Raw genomic sequence first — 17,483 nt, forward strand, 5'->3', positions numbered from 1 at the left:
TAGAAGGATGAATGCATACAGTTATGCACATGTTGGGTAAACTATTTCTATTATTAAATAAACTTTTCCTTTTTCAGGTCCAGTTTTGTAAATTCTCTGTTCTATTTTTAAAAGGTTTATGGGATACATAAATATTTGGGACAGTTTTCCTGAGAAGTCTGCAGGATTTGTTTCTAAAGTAATTTTTACTTTTTCTCTCTTATCACTATTCATTTCTAAGAGTATCCCTCAAAATAAAGAACAACTCAAAGTACATTCTTTATGCACTAGTTTTACTAAAATAGGCCTGTATTTTTGTAAATATTATAGAAACAAGACACAGCCCATGTAGCTTATTATGCCACAGTTTAGCAAGGGAAAAATTAATGTAAATGATAGGCCAGATGGAAAATTTTTTGGTTTATACACTGGTTTATCAAAGTTATTGCTGATGATTTAAATACATTTTCTTGAACAAGAAAATTTACAATAAATAACAGTGCATTAAGGCAATTTATTTGTGGGACATTTATGATTTCTATCTTTTTTTTTTTGGAAAGAACTAGATTGATTGTGATCTTACACTGTAAGAAGCTAAGCTTTAGTTAAATTGTTTTAAAATTTTAGTATTTCACAAATTTCACCACTACAGTCATAATGCAAACTTCAAGACTTCTCAGTCTAGTAAAAATAGCAACTTTAGGTAATGCAAAAGATACAATATATTTTAGAAAACTAATAACATGCTGGAAAGATCCTACCATTTTATCATTAACTGGAAGAGTACTTGCTACAGTCTTCCTGTTGTTTTCATTATTTTAACTCAGGCATATCTTCAATGACTGCTCTGCTTCTTTTATAAGGAAATAAATGCATGAAGATAAACTGTTTAAAGACTTGCTGTAACTCTGGAAAAGACAGACCAACTGCTCATTTCTTCTACTCTTCAGAGTATCATTCTCTGCACAGGCACTTGTCAGAGTCTGAACTCAGTATGAACATTTAAAGCTTCAGCTCCAAGCTCCATCACCTGTGTGAAAGGAATAATTGGTAGCACTTACTCAGCACATGGGCTAGCCATTGGGAGGAACCTCTTTTTACCAGCACTTCACAGACTTACTTTCCAAATTACTAAACTCTGTTACCAGCTCTTAAAGAGAAGCTGGTTGAGGACAGTGGTGAAGGCAGAGTGGCCAAGTGTCATAGGAAAAGCTCTCATGGGAAGCTCTGCCTTTGAACAGATCTCATGAAAGCTGGTCAGAATGGGTTGCTGTCCCGCAGAGGTTTGTGTTCAACAGCTCAAAGCAGCTGGAACTCAAATTAGTAAGCAAAGCAGACCTGTGCTGCATCTCTTGGAGCAAGGTAGAAATAGCACATTTTTTTCCAAAGGCAGTGCTGTTTAAGGGATAGGAGCTTCTAACTGTTACACTTTTCTGTGAAGTACTGGGAATGAAATGCATGCCTTATGCTAGGTGCAGGAGAGACCTTGCATTGCCTACTTACAGAGTTAATGATGGATGTTAGCAGAAGAGCTGTAATGTGAATTGTAGTTTCTTTACAGTACACAACACTCTTAAAGGTCCACAGCAGATTATTTGTTTCTCTGGCACACAGATGGACTCTAGTTAAGAAGCCTGAGCTCTATACTCAGTGAAGAGAACAAGTAGGCAGCACAGTGCAACTAGTTTGGCTTTGGGACTGAATGAGTGGTAAACTTCCAATATGTTACATGGAATATATGCCGATGATATTTTTCAGAGGTTTATGTTTCAGCCAAATGCAGAATCTAGTCCCAAACCTTCTATGAGCTTGCTGTGTGATATTGGAAAAAATTGCTCAGTTTCCCTTACCCGAGTATTACCACCTGTATAACAGAGATACAAGTATGACTTTAAAAAAAGAATAAATTCTTTACATGGAAAGTTTAGTATACAAGTTGAGTTGAAGACCCTAATGTTCCTGGTAGTTGTAAAATTGACAGTTACTCAATCTATTAGATTAATTGTCTCTGAATTTGGCAATATTCGATTTTCAAATTAAATCAGGTTCTACAACAAAGAAATCAACAAAACCAGGTCATATTACTTAAAGAATCACGCATAGGTGCTTCCCAGAGCCTGAAACAGGTTTTCTAAAAGAAGGTGCAAATATATCGGAAAGACATTACATCATGAATTAACCTGATGCAATTCTGTGGATTAATCCCAGGAGTTGTTGTTGTATGGTAGGACTTTCCGATTTCAGTGTCTCGAGTATCAGATCTTCCTGAAGTTATGTCATTGAAATCTTTGTCCATAGAGTGCTAGCAAGAATAACATTTTGGCTTGAACAGCATCTTTTTCGTTCATAAATAGATGAAGTTAGGGGGTCACATACCACATCAGCAGCAAGGCTGCGAGGCATCGTGTGTGTGTGTGCCTATGCATTTTCACAGTGACACATTGATGGATGTGTACTGGCACTTTCATGATTTAAGTCTCCTCATACACACAAGTGAATGCTGGAAGTAAAATACCAGTTCACTGAACTAATTTAGAAACATGACTCAGATCTGTCACTATTCCTCTTTTTAGGAGCACTTGTCTAAAAATATATTGAAAGACAGTTGGAATAGCAATAATATATTGCACTCAAATTAATATTCACCTCATAATATCCTAGCATTTTGCAAACAAAGGTTAGCTAATTACGTAAGCAACGATCCATCTGAGATACGCAGCTGGTTTTATCTGTGGTTGTTCGCGTGTTTCACATGAGATGAGCAGCGCTATTCTCATTTAAAGGAGGAAGCCCAGATATTCAACCCTAAGTACCTGTGAAGGAGCCAAAGGGCATTAAAAGTTGCAACCAAGAAGCAGCTGAGGATTCTCTTTGGGCAGAAGAATACTCCCAGATGGTGTAGCATTAAGAATGATTAATAGTCCCAGACAGAGGATGGGCATGCCCAGGCACTCCAAGGTGTATCACTCTTGTTGCACAGGGACAAGCTGATGACACAAAGCTGTGCTTAGTAGATAGCATACTTGGAAAGTATCACATTTATTGTGCATGCTCTGTACCATGAATTTGCCTATGCATAGTGCACCCTGAAAAGGTCGAGTTCATGTAGAGGGTTGGTGGGGCACAGGTACATGAAGTCTACCGTAAATCAGAGTGGGCAGGCAGATTTCCAGATGTTTTGTGGTCCATCTGTAGGTACTGCGGGACATCTATAAGTCCTGAGCAAATAATGAGACTTCCCAGATCCTCACTGGATGAGTGAAGACACACGGGGCATGGGGAAGGAGCAGTGGCACAAGACTTTGGCTACTTCTCAAGGAGGAGGGTGTGTCAACATGGTTATACCAGCCATCTTATTATTAGGTGTTTTTTCTGCACTAAAGATTGCATTGCAGTATAGAGATATCTAAGCTAGTTATGGTAGCAGTAGCAATCTACTTTGGACAACACAGGCTGTCCTCATCTGCGAGTAGCGCAAACTAACAGCTGTGGATCTGTAGAGCAGTTGGTGGTGAGGACCTGAAGTCCACACTGTACTCGTCTCATGTTGGGTTTTTTGGGGTTTTTTTTCAATTCAGACTGGCTGCCATTCAATCCTAGGACATGAATACCCATTTGCACCTGCAGCCCACTAAGTCTGCTCCTGGAGAAATTCTCTGAGTTTAGTTAAAATACATACCCAGTTTGCATACTACAAGATCACTCCACAATGAGAACAGCACAGTAAAGGGCGACAATCGAGAGATTCACTTCAGAAGTGTGCTCCTAATCCAGACTAAAACACTAACGTAGACATCCCCACAGAGGTCAGCATGAACTGATTTAGCCAGCCAAGCAGTTGGACTTGTTGATCTACACAGACCTCCATGCTGGTGGTGTCCAAGCTGGCCAACTCAGTTTGCTATGGGAAATGAGAAAAGTTAGTGCAGAAACATATTTGTTAATGCAATATCTGCAATATCTCCTGAGTTACACAGATGCAGGGTGTGATACAGCAGGCAGTAAAGAGCTCTGGAGCCTAGAAGATGGCAGTCAAATTTAGCAATAGGTTCTCGAGATGGGGAAGAATCCCATGTCAGACCTCACTGAAGTTACAAAACATATATACTAAGCACGGTACTCTGCTGAAATATATTTATCTGTTTACATATACAACAAGCAAACTTACGTTGCTCTTCACTGACATTTCTAAATGTGTATTTGCTTGTTGATCGCTATTTTTTAAAGCAAATATAAATTAATGTATGTGTTTGCATAAAAACTTGGAGATGTTTGGACTGAGATCTCCAAATGAATGTTTTGGCTAACCCTAAATTTGTGTTGTTTCTGTTAATTCTCCATATATAGCTGTGCCTGAACTGCTCTGCTTAGATGAGGTTGGTCTGTGACTTACACAGAATAGTTGGATCAGCTTTTAAAGGCAATGGTTTCATCTGTTCCAGCTTTGTAGATATCCTTCAGATTTGTACAAAACAACATGACTCAGGGTATTTGAAATAACGACTGTGATGAAATATTTGGTGGTAGGAATGCAGCCTGCTGCTCTGCAGATTAATTCTTCCAAACAGGTAACAAATCCCAACCAGTTCAAATATCTTGCAATCTTAAATATCCTGCCAAGAATCAAGAATAGGGGAGATGCTGGTAGCATAACCATGTAGCCCTAAAATACAGCATTTCCACTGCTAGTAATAGGCACTGAGTTTGCAAGGCCTCAGGACTGAGGCTTGTCAGACTTGCTCTATTTACCTCCCCTCAAATTTGTTTTAGATTGGTGTAGCTCTAACAGCAGTTTTTCCAATTGACCAAGTGTCTACGAGTAATATGTTTTACTTTTGTTTACTTTTGTATAGTACCACTGTGGCTTTACGACTCTTAACATAATGATGCAGCATAGAAAAATGCAGGCCTGATGTGACTGAAAAGTGGCGACACAGGATACAGGGTACCTGAGCACAGGCATGGGATGATAAGAGGTGGGACACAAGCTTGGCACTGGTCACCCCATGGCTATAAACAACTCACCAATAGACAGGTACAGAAATGCAAACCTGGAGCTGGACAAAACTGGATTTAAGGATAACAAAAGGAACTAAACAATAGTATCCAACAAACATAAAAGCCACCATGAGTAGTACATTTGGTTGTAATGTGGAGCTGCAGATCAGTGAAGAAAGAGCAGGATGTAAAAGTGTGTTAGCAGAAGTATGAAACGACCCTGTGCAGATCCTAGAGGGAGGAAGAAGAAGCCATCAACATGAACATCGTAATCCCTGCAGTGACCAACTCCAAATGCTGACAGCTCACCATAGCATCCCAAACCATCACCGCCAGAATGAAACCACCAACTTTAGGACCCAGCGGAGCAGGGGAAAGGTGAGGATAATATCAGGAAAAGGAGTGAAAACTAGGAAGTGTGTATAAGTTTTAAATGTAGTAATTTTAATATTGATTTTTTTTCTGCATAGACTTACTTTTTTGTTTTTCTGCAATAATTATATCTGCTCTAATAATGATTCTTGGGTTTCACTGCTAAGATTCAGTTACACTAATTATAAATGCTTGGTTTTTTATATATATATATGAGGTGTTTTTCCCCTTTGCTCATAAACAAGATTGAGTGTAACAATAGACAGAGACATACATCAAAAATGATAGTTTCTAAATGCTTTCTGGGATAAACTTTCAAAGGGTCACCAAAAACCCCCATACCTTATATATATATATTTCTGTATTCAACAGTTCTGACTAATTATTGCATCTGAATATGAGAACAGCAAAATCACAGGAGACCATGTGCAATTGAAAATAGGTGTAGTTTCAGATTTTGTGGGCAAATTAAGAAAGGCACTGCAAAATTTGTCCCTTGACATATAAAATAAATACAGACCCAAAAAAACCTGTACTGCATTAGTCTCCTTTTTTGTTGTTCATACAGAGAATTCTTTGGTTTCTCTTTGTCAGAAAATTTAACATTTTGGCTCATGAATGTGAAAAGATTGCCATGTTATTCACAATAGATTGAATAAATATGGGGATTTTCCAGGGGTGAGGCAGAGACTGTGTACAGATTAGTAATATTTTCCTCTATCAGTGGGCAAACATCACTGTGCAACTGGATCAGAGCAAGGATGACTCTTAACTATGCAATCAACTGAGTTTATTCAGTATTTTTAAGTTTAAGAAAAAATTGGAATGATCATCCATGTTTGTGTGATCTTCTTGGTAATTAAGGTGAGGTTCACACCAGGCCACACATTCTGAGATGATCTTATGCTATTAGCAGCTTTCATCTGCTTGCCTACGGTTTGTTTTACTGTATGCACAGATGAATATTGCCTTAGGAAAAAAATCTGCAGAAAATCCTCCACTTGCAGATTTGTAGAATAAACCATTTGGATCTTAGTGCAAGGATTTTCTCTCAGTGCACACGCGTAATTTTCTCGTGAATGGGATTTATGTGTGCACATCAAAAGAAGATAATCCCTCGGGGCTCAGCTGAAACCAACAATAGCAAAGACATTCAGGAATCTCCCACCAGAGCATGCCCTGTTTTGCCTACTCGATATCACGCAGACTTTGAATGAAATCTGTGGCAGCCAGGCGAAACAGGACATGCATTGCTGTTATGGTTGATAATTTCTGAAGGCTTAAAATTAAGCCCTTAAGAATTTACTGTCTTCCTAATGGGATCGCATCACCCATGGGAGATAGCGTTGGTGATAGCGGGTGCGTGTGAGGTGAGGGAACCCTCACCCTCATGGGCTTGCATGGCTGCAGCATGCGTGTACTCATACAGATCAATACCTTTTGACAGTTTTGTCCAAGCTACGAAGGGAAAACGCTGTGAAATGCAAAAGAGGTGCCATGGAGGTGGCATTAGCTCCGTGAGGAGACCCGGGCTGGGGTGGGGATGCCTGAGGTTTGGACCATTTCTGTGCTATTTCTGAGCAGCGGAGGCCCCACCTATAGGTCTGAATCGACGGCCGAGCGCTGTGGGGGCCCACCGTGGGGTCTTGCTTCTTGGGATGCTGCTGCTGGAGCAGGGGGTGCGGGTGGCTGCGGGGGACCCGTACCCGCTGATTTAGCATAATAATAATAAACAATAATAATTAATAATACTAAATAAATAATCCCTACACACACACACAGCACTTTCTCCCCCAACAAGCCCTCAAAGGGGAATAATAGCCAGAAACCCACGAGCATCAAGTCATGCGGGAGGGAGGCGCCGGCCCCACGCCGCGCCCCGCCCCGGCCCCGCGCAACCCCGGGGCGCGGATCGGCGCGGAGCTGCGCGGAGCAGCGCGGGGCTGCGCGGAGCAGCGCGGAGGGGCGCGGAGGCGGGGCGCTGCGATGTGCAGGATGTCGTTCAAGGTGAGCCGGGCGCTGGGGCGGGGAGGGGGAGGATGCGCGTTTGGCCTCTCGTTTTGTGCTTGTGGTGCCGGCAGCCCGAGAAATGCTCCGTTATATTCTTGGATTTAGGGATTTATTTATGTTTTTTAGGAAAAAAGGGGGTGTTTGAGGGCGGAAGGAAAGAGAATAGAAACGTCCTTCCCGGGCTATGGGGTGCCGTGGGAGTGCTGCGGTGGCAGCTGATGGAGCGGGTGCTTCCCAGCGCTGACATCCCAAAAGGGTGCATGGTTCGGGTTACATAAACTGCAAGCTTCCATGAAGCTTTACGTCGGCTTCAGGGTGGCCAGGCTCAGCGCTGTGGGCTTTGGTGCAGTCAGGAGCCTCCTCTTCACTTTTCCGATCATCTCTGCTAGTGCTGGTTGTGTAATAGTTGGGAGGCAGCGTTTATCCGTGCTCTTCGTTCAGGCTGTGGTGGCCACTGAAGCCAGGCTGGTTCGTTCCCTTGTCTGTCTGTGATTCCTGTCACTTTTTGTACTTTTTCCATCCAAAACCAGGCAAGAGCAGTCATTTTCAAAAGACTGCCTGAAAAGAAGTTTTTTAATCTGAGGACAGGATTAATAAAATCAATTGGCAAAGAGGGAAGCAAGCAGCAATTTACTGATGCTAATGGATAATATTTATGCTAGCTGTACATCTTCTTCCCTGTTATGCACTTTCTGGATGCTGTGCTTGCCCTTCTCTTATTGATCACCAGCTCTGTGCCAGTCCTTTGCCATGTTGCTTGTGTTGCATTGCTTTATTTGACGGCTCGCTCCCTGTACTTGCCTCTCAGTCCTGCGAGCGTGTCTCCCCACGGGAGCGCTGGTGCTGCAGCGGTGGCACCGTGACTGTCGTTTGATGGTGGTGCAGCAGGTGGTTCCCACCTGCAGTTCAAGCCCTGATGTGGCAGGGAGCAGGGTACCTTTAGTCACAGCGCAGCTCGGCCTGACGCTGGGTGGTGAAATCTCTGTGGTCATCCCCTTTTCGGTCCTGCATTGGTTTCATGCCTGCTTTTTTTTTTTTTTCTTAGACTGTCTCTAAGTAAGAATGTCCCTCCACTCTGTCTCTGAGTTTTTTCCCACCTTCATTTCTGACAGGCACCCACCCTAAAGGATGCTAGTCCCATGTTCCTGGTGGTGCCAGCCCTTTTTCTTGCTGCCTTCTCCTTTTGTGGCCTCCTTGGGTTTTTACCTTGACCTGCAGGTCTTCTTTTCTGTTCTGTCCCTATCAGCTCCTTTTCAGTGCTCTACTTCTCACTTTCTGATTCCTCAAGTACTCCCATTCAAGGTAGCTCAATGCCTGCTCCCTCTCCCTCTGGAGAACCACAGCCCCCACCTCTCTCTGCTTTCTCTCTTTTCTGTCTTCTTGACTGGCATTTTCTCTTTCTCCCAGAAGACTCTGTACTTACCTTGGATTCCTACCATCTCTGTTTGCTGCTGTCTATTCATCTTACTATTCTACTTACCCATGAGGTAGCCTTTATCTTTCTTTCTCACTGTTTATACACATGAATACTCTTCTTCTACGAGCTATTGCCTGTCTAAATTTACATTTATATCTTGAATGACCTTTCTTTATCAGGATCCTTCATGTAAGATGTATTGCTATCTAATGAAGTCCTCTCTCTTTCCTCCAAAGTCCCATTAACACTTTCCATTGCATTATTCTTGATCCTGATTTCCAGTTCTTCTTCTTGAAACTTTTTACTCAACTCCTCCTTTCCATCAGTTTGGAAACTGAGAAAGAAAAGGGAATTTTCTTGTATTTTGACAGTACAAGGAAACAAGCTGCTGGGCTAGTGTTCTCTTTCTCCTCTCTTTTCTTTTTCTTTGCCTATTCTTTCATCTTCAAGATCGCTGTTTAAGAACTGTAGTCTTCTTCCTCAGCTGTTACCCCACTGCAACCTGCCTCTTCTCTGCAAACAGTAAGTCAAACATAGGGCAGGGAGTGGGAGCTGCTGATCACAGCATTTAAATACTTTCCCCCTCAGTATTCTTAAAATGACACATACAGATACATAATCACATTTTATTTTTTCTGTATTCCTGCATAAAAATGCTCTTGGCAGATTTATAACATATATTTTTCCTCTAGGCCATTTTTGAATAAGTATTTTTGCTTAATGTCAACACAGCATGAACATAATGCCAGCTTTTTTGGATCTTTGGGCTCTTGCAGAAGCATATAAACAACTGAAATGAATAGCAGAGACAAAGTTTGAAATAATACTTTAGAGATCTTGATGAAGGGGAGGAAATTGTATCCTGAAAGTTGCTGATACTGAAGCAAATGACATAATGAAACATGTCATTTTCACCAAAGCTATTAGCTAATCACTTTTTCAAACATTTATTATGTTCTGTTCCCAGACTGTCAATGCTGAGGATCAGTTGTTTACTTTAAGGAAGCTTTAGGAGCAGACTAGCTTTATAATAAGAATTACATAAAAATTGTATCCAGTTAATCTCTTGAAATTCAACATTACCTCCCCCTAACTATCTGATGAGACAGGATTGAGTTCATAACTGAACAACAGCAGTCAAGGTTTATGTCACATCCTGCAGTTTAAAACCCATTTATTGCTCAAAAATTATTCAATTAATCAGATTATTAATCCCAAGGTAGTATTTTACATTTTGCCTACCAGTGATGTCAGTGTTGTTGATATCACCTGAAAATGAAGAGCATAGAGGTACAGATTCTTGGTTTGAAGAGAAATTACCACATGGTACTCCTTGAGGCTGTCCTTGTAGGGTGCCCAGGTCATCTGAATGATTTTGTACATTCTATTCACCTGAGCAGGTAAAATGCCTCAGATTTGTGTTTGCTTTTATTATCTAATCACTACATGGTTGATGGTCTGAGTGTGCTGTATACTCTACTTTTAAACAAGGAATCCCCAGCAACGTGAGGGCACGAGGGGAAATACAAGTACTGACAGCAGTCATTCCAAATTGGGTCAAAAGCACCACTGGGAAAAACCTGATTTTGTGTCCTTGATGCACTGGAAAATTCTTCCATTCCTTGGGTCTGATCCAAAGTATGAGGACAACGTTGCTGGAGAGCTACTGAAAGAATTACAGGGGAAAAAAAGAGATAGGAATTTATGACTCATAAGGCTAAAGACTTTGGACTCCTGCTTCCAGACTAGGGTAACACTGGCAACTTAGTTGTCTCCTGATGTAAGCTGATGAAAACAGGTAAAGAGTTCCTGAATATTGATTCCAGTTCCTGCCTACTTGATCAATAAAGGCGTTGTTGTATTGTAGGCATAATAAAATGCAGTCACATTGCTACTGTGCCTTCATAGTGCAAACCGGTTTGGATGAAATAAATCTTTCCCTATATGGATATATTGACATACCCAAAAGCTTTCTAAAACTTTAAGCGGTAGAGTGAGACAAGAAAAGGTAAGGAATTTGATTTCCCATTCTGTAAGGTCTAAATACCATTCTCCTACTTTCCACTGAATATCATAATAAAGACAATAAGACGATATTCCTAACTACCAGCTCTACAAATAAATGTCTGCCTAATAATTCGGAACAAAAAGGGCAACATGGGCCACTGTGTGTTTAGGTTAATTGTTTGCTTTTGCATAAAATTTTAGTGGTTTTAAGGGTAAAGATAGGAAAACACTACTGTGTTGCCAGCAAGGAGGGTGTAAACTGGTAGCTCTGCTTTGATCAACATTATCTACAGATTCACCAGGGGAAATGTATTAGCTGTAAAAGGTAGATCAGAATTTAGCCTATTGCGCTTGCTAAATTTTTCAGACTCATGCTCCTGTGTGTGCTGGCACAAGAAATACCACTATCAATTTATAGGAAGTGTCTTATAATTTATTGAATGGTTGAAACTTCTCTCATCTCAAACAGCTGCCAATTTTCCAACCTATGAATATTAAAAATGCAACTCATGGAAAGTGTCTCAGTGTGATAGATCTGGGATAGATTCACACAAGATTGGTCTTGTGTCTGCTGGTTTCTGCGAGGTTTATTACCTGCATGTCAGAGAAGGAAGCAATTTAAACTCTGCTCTATGCATGCATTTTAACTATCAACCATAAACCATTCAATCCTGATTCTCTACCACATTACACGTGTGCATTGACATTTAGACATGGAGAAGTGTGTATTACATTTTCTGAAGCAGAATGATTGACTTTTATATCTACTCTGCACTCTCTTTGTCTTATCCTGAAGGAAGGAGTTATTGGAGAACAAGGCCCCCGGGTATTTTTGACACTGTTGTGGTCTAAGATGTCTATCGGTGCAACAATGCTTTAATAAACTGTTGGTAGTTTGGGGCCTTACTAAAAAATCAGTGGCATGAGCCTGCTCTAGAATAAGTGCTGTTGCCATTACAGTGTTGTTTCCCCTCCACACTTTACATGTTGCAGTGATTACCTGTCAGGGCAGCCTTCTGGCAGCTGCCTGCATGGATCAGATAAGGAGGTCAGGAGAAAAGTCTGTGTCTTTCTGCTGTCCTCCTCCTATGCTGGGCAGTGATGTTTTGCTCCTACCCAAAAGTCACACTGTGACATTGTTTCTAGGACTAAGAAAGTCTCAAAAGATTATTATATTACTACTAATTTGTTTAACAGTGGCCTGTGTTACCTAGATTTCAGAGTTTCCCAATTTTGCCTTACATATTGCCTTGCATACCTAGTAAATGAATCCCTAAGTCTATAGACAGCAAGATTTTAGCATTTTTTTTTTCTAGCATCACCCAGGAGATATCTCATGTGCCCACAGTTACAGGATGTTATTCCAGGGGGGAGACAGACCAAACAGTATAGGAGATGCATGAGTGATACTTTTCCTGTATTGGGACTCTATATGCAGAAAAGGAGGAGATGGCAGCGAGCTAACCTGAAACCCATCCTGCAGCAGGACATGTCAGCAGGATGATTCAGCCTCTCTAACTGTGCCCAGCCCCACCACAGAAGCAGACAATACAGGTACCAGTTAGCACGTTGTTTTCTGTGATGTTTCCCTGGGGATCTGGACTAGCATTGTCCTCTCTCATTACACAGCAAGCTAAGAGTCATAGGCTGCCATGGACACGGGGAAGACGTGAAACAACATGAGGTAGCACAGGGAGACCGATCTCTTTAATTGCACAAAGAAATTACGTTAGCTTCCCTTCCACGGTCTGGTTTTGAAAGAACAGCATACTAAGCTAAAACTTGCTTGCCTTGAATGCAGAATTTGCATGTATGTTTGTCCAGTGTATCTTCCTATGTGTTTTAGTTCTGCCTTTTGGTTTTTTTCACCAGAAAGAAACACCACTTGCCAATGCTGCGTTTTGGGCTGCGAGAAAAGGAAACCTGGCTCTTCTCCAGCTGCTGCTGAACAGTGGGCGAGTAGATGTGGACTGCAAAGACAGCGTATGCACACAAAGCACCTATACCCACGGTGCTGATTTTACATCGCTTTCCATAGCCCACTGCACTGAGGGTGTGGCAGGGATCTAACATGAGACATTTGAGAGTCTTATGGCACTTAGGGGTGATTTAAAACTTTCTCTTGTCAGGAAGCAAGTTTGAAACTCAAGATAAAATAGTGTGATGATTTACATCAGTGGCAAGGGGTTAGGAATTTGCCAGTGCTCAAAAATGTGTCTTACACAGTTATTTGTGGTGCTGACATTAAAAACAGAGATCCTAGCACCTCAGGCTTCTCTTTGCAAGAAAATGTCATTGTAGTAATAGATCATGGTGAAGAGTCAACTCAACTGAGCCCAGGTAGCAATGATTCTGTCAGCTAGCAGAGCTCTCATAATTAGAAGAACTGCTGGCCTAACTTTTTCCTCCCCCAGCCGGTATCTCCTGGACTTGGCACCAGCAGGAAGGCAGAGTAAGGCTGCCAAGCAAATAGGAGCCCAGACACGTGACAGATAGGATTCATGGGGATTTCCTTACTGTAATCTGTAATTGGCATGGGTTGCAATTAGTTTTGAGATTAGAAATGGCTTGAAAACACAGATAAGTCTTGCTATTCTGCCTACAACATATGGAGAGGTACTTGACTGTACTAAGCTATGGCAAAAAGCAGGGGAAAACCAAGGTTGAGAAGTTCCCAGGTTTCTTTGGTGCTGGGACTGACTTACTGAGAGTTGTGCCTGTGTTGCACAGGATTAGTGCCACTTCCAACCTGAAACATGAACCTGCCACAGTTTCTCTCACTTTGAATACTTTCAAAGTGCAAGAGATTTTCTAAGCCCATTGACTTCAAGCTGTCTTTTAATTTTAATTTCATTTTTGTCCTGTAGGCAAGTATTTGTCCTGCAGTACTTCCGGAGCTAATGCTATGACTGTCATTCTGATAGGGAGGGAAGAATGTTCAGATGGGGATATGAGGTAAACAGGACAGAGATTGATGTAAAGAAATAAGGTCCACTACTGCTCATTTTTTCTCAAAAGACGGCTAACTTCGGTCAAGAATTTTTACAATGCACTATAAAATATCCTGACTTATTAATTACATCAGGCATACACATTTTCTAGACTAAAATATTTTTGTCGGATTAAGGCTGCACGCTCCGTTTTTGTAATGTCACCTTCCTTCTTTAAATTGAACTGGTGTGCGTGAATGTTTTAGAAGGATGAGTTACATCCTTACTCATCTATGCATTGTCCATACACCACATATACATAGTTTAAATCTTACTTGGTTCACTGGAGCAGTGACCTTATGGTGTACTGAGAGAACTTGAACACAGTTCTGGTATGGAAAGTTGTCTCATGTAATGGGAAGAGTCACAGAGTGAGTTTGCTCTCATTGTTTGGATAGGGAATTAATATTCAAATCACCTGGACCTTACTCCTGACTATGACTCAGAATTAAGTGACTCAGCCAAGTCACTCAGCTCCTGTGCCTAAGGTTATTCTTCTGAAAATGATGCAAAGATCTTTGGGATTCTCTGATAAAAATGCTGCGTATAAACAAAAAACATTCTTGTTATTCTTGTTGCACTTATTTTGAGACAATAAGGCAAAGTAATTGCATACACACTTGAACAGTCAGGCCTGATCACTGCAGGCAAGTCTGTAATGATTTTGCTTTAACAGCTGCTAATTGCTCATTTTCAAAGTATTCTTGATAGTAAGTTTTAAATTACAGCAAGTTTTTCAATGATCCTAAGTTTCCTTCAGCTTTCCAGAAGAGGTGCTGTCTCTTCCAGACAGCCTGATTCATTGTTGAAGGTGTTTGTTGAAGATACTGACTTGTTTTTCCTTTCTCCCAGCTTGGCACAACAGCTCTGATGGTAGCATCTTACTATGGCCACATAGATTGTGTACGGGAATTGGTGTTGCAAGGAGCAGATATCAATCTGCAGAGAGAGGTAGGAGAAGTTCTGCATTCAAACAGGGATTGATTAAGTGACCCTTGGTTTATTACAAACAATAAAAGAGTGTTGTCTGTTGCTTTTTGCCAATTGCTTATTTCTCAGTTGCTGTGCAGTGCATGTATAAACAGGGTCAAGGAATCAGATGTCTGGAGTTTATAACAGAAAATTAGATGCCAGTGTTACATTTATAAATAAATCATCAAACATTTCCAGCACATCTGGTTGATCATGGGCAGTTACATCTGAGATGTAATCCCCCCAGGGTTACAGCATTTATGCATCTGCAGTTTTACTTATTGGCACAGTAATTTCCAGCTCTCTGAATGGGATAAATGATAAGGAGAAGTCCTTTACCTTTTGGTTTGCAGAGTCTGGTCATTAAAATGGAGTGGATACCATTGCTAGCCCTGGGGATTATTTTGACTCAGTATGCTTTGGAGTTTCTGCCTCTTAGTCTGAGCTGAGTCATCTCTAACGATCACACAGTTTAATCACCCATACTTTTCCCTGCATCTCTGCTTTGCATTCAAGGCATCTCTTGCACCATGACATGCTTGCTTGTGGAAGGAACAATGTCAGTGGCTGGTTTTGGGAAAGTGCTTTCCCCTCATACTCTGTGCAAATGATTGTAAGAAGTACCTGCAGCCTCTCTGGCCTGTATGCTCGTCACTTTAACAATGCAAGCCAATGTTTCTCACTTTGCTTGGTAACCTGGAACTAGAGCATTAATCTCATGATGACATCTGCAAGTTACTGAGTCAGTGAATGCCATGTTTGATGATATAAGTGTCTTTGCACTTACTGGCCTCAACTTGCTCTAACCATGATTGTCAGTGTCTTTCAGTAGGGTCCTGTTCCAACAAAACATGTATTTAAACATGTCCCTTCCCTTAGGTAAATATTGCTTGAAAAGCAGCAACAAAAGGAAAGGTGAGAACAGTTTCATGGAGCTGCCTTTGAGTATCATTCAAGACATACTGATTCAGCAAGACAACAAAAAGAGAAACACTGAAATCCTCCAAAACCACTTTGTTGCAGAGAGAAAGCAAAACAGATGAAGTTTAAGGCCTAAAGACCAACAGCACTGTTCTGAAATTAAATCCACATACTCAAACCAGTGCTGTTGTACTCTGAAGTTGTTGTGAAGCTCAGGGAAGTGAGAGCCTCATGAGTGCCTCTGGGAGAGGGGGCTCTGAAATTGTGTCAAGGTGCCATGTGCTATTGTAAAGGCTTTTGGCAGTGGAGTGAATTTCATGTGTAGCTCCCTTTTCCTAAACCTTCTACATGGGATGGAAGAGCCCAAAGTCAGGAAAGCCTGCTTGTCTGTCTGTCCTTCCCTTCCTTTTCCCTTCCCTTTCCCATCCCCTTCCTTTCCCTTTCCCTTCTGTCCAGCCATTAAAATCTTACATATTCATTTTCTGGGTCCTGGTTTACTCACGTGTTAATGACAGTATTTTATACTAGTATAAAATAGGGATTTCAGTGAGTTTAAGGGAAAGCAGGAGTTGCAGGGCTGGTTATAGTTGCTTGCAGGCTGCTTGGCTGGATGGGGATCTACTGCTGCAAGAGACAAAGGATGACTTACGCCAACAGCAGTCACATTTGGTCAGCAGAGAGTCAAGCAAGGTGGAGCTCTGCTGTACCAAATAACCATTTCCCTGGTCTTTTCACACCCTGATCCAAATCCATCCCATGCTCCTTTTTGTCTCAGGTTGTGCTGGCAGGTGGAGTAAGGGTTGGTTTCAAGTTGGCTGTTCCTCTGTTGTTCTTTTCTCACTCTGGGCTTGCTTTCCCTATCTGGTGACTGGGTAGAAGTGAGTGAATCCTAAGAGGTCCATATTAGAAACTCCGTTTAGAAGCCCCTTGCAAAACTTGGGTTTTACTCAAATGTATGATGCTGGACAGATTTCTCAGTGCAATGAGAACAAAACTGACCTAAGATACCTGGTGTCCTCTGAAGTCCTCAAAATCATCATGTCTTTTCAGCTGGTATTAAACTGACTGTGCTCAATACTTTTTAATTTGTAACGTCTGTACTTCAGTCAAGCGTGTTATGTGTTTGGGGCTTTTTTAATCCATTCTTTCCTTACAGTCAGGTGCAACTTCTCTGTTCTTTGCTGCACAGCAAGGCCACAACGATGTAGTGAAGTTTCTCTTTGAATTTGGAGCCTCCACTGAATTTAAGAATAAAGTAAGATGATGGGTCTATTTTTGCATGCTGATACATTCTGACAACCAGGGCTGTTTTTTCCTATTCACATGAAACATGACATGGCAGCAGGAAGATGATAAAAGGATTTCCTCACTTGAATATTTTCTGAGTAATATGAGTAATGCAATATATTGTGAAAATATTAACTTGGGACTAGCTTTTACTACCTAGACTTAATGGCATAAGTTGATCAAAGATCAGTCCCTTACTAGTGATATCAGTCTTTTCTCTTAAGCCATCCTCCAATACAAGAAGAAAGGGTCTTTTTGTACATATTAGGTAGGATCCCATTTTAGGTGTATATGTACTTCATTTGCATAGACTGAAATTTCAGCTACATTGTGATGTCTCTGCATACCACCATAGGACACATAAGAGTGCAATGGCTTCAGTCCTCCCTAAATTCACATATACACATCTGTGACAAGAAGATGAAATGCACCTCAGAGCTTCTATTTCTTTGTTCAGGCAGGTTCTTTTTCAAAATCTTCCTAGAATAGCCAGAAGCACAGACAGCAGAGCCTGGGTCTAGTTCATTACT

The 17,483-nt window shown here is 41.3% G+C and overlaps 1 protein-coding gene across 2 annotated transcripts in view; it reads left to right on the forward strand.

Moving 5' to 3' along the window:
* The first annotated feature begins 7,312 nt into the window (after positions 1-7,312).
* ANKRD29 (ankyrin repeat domain 29) overlaps positions 7,313-17,483 on the forward strand; it is a 34,044-nt gene continuing 23,873 nt past the window's right edge. For both annotated transcript variants that reach the window (XR_012622782.1, XM_074820710.1), the window contains exons 1-4: positions 7,313-7,356; positions 12,656-12,766; positions 14,626-14,724; positions 16,823-16,921. Coding sequence is in view for 1 of the 2 variants with exons in the window: in XM_074820710.1 (XP_074676811.1) it covers positions 7,336-7,356; positions 12,656-12,766; positions 14,626-14,724; positions 16,823-16,921 (330 nt within the window). In the remaining variant the exon portion in view is untranslated. The remainder of the gene's footprint in view (positions 7,357-12,655; positions 12,767-14,625; positions 14,725-16,822; positions 16,922-17,483) is intronic.

Source organism: Strix aluco, chromosome 1 (genome assembly GCF_031877795.1).
Source record: "Strix aluco isolate bStrAlu1 chromosome 1, bStrAlu1.hap1, whole genome shotgun sequence".
NCBI classification, from domain to species: domain Eukaryota; kingdom Metazoa; phylum Chordata; class Aves; order Strigiformes; family Strigidae; genus Strix; species Strix aluco.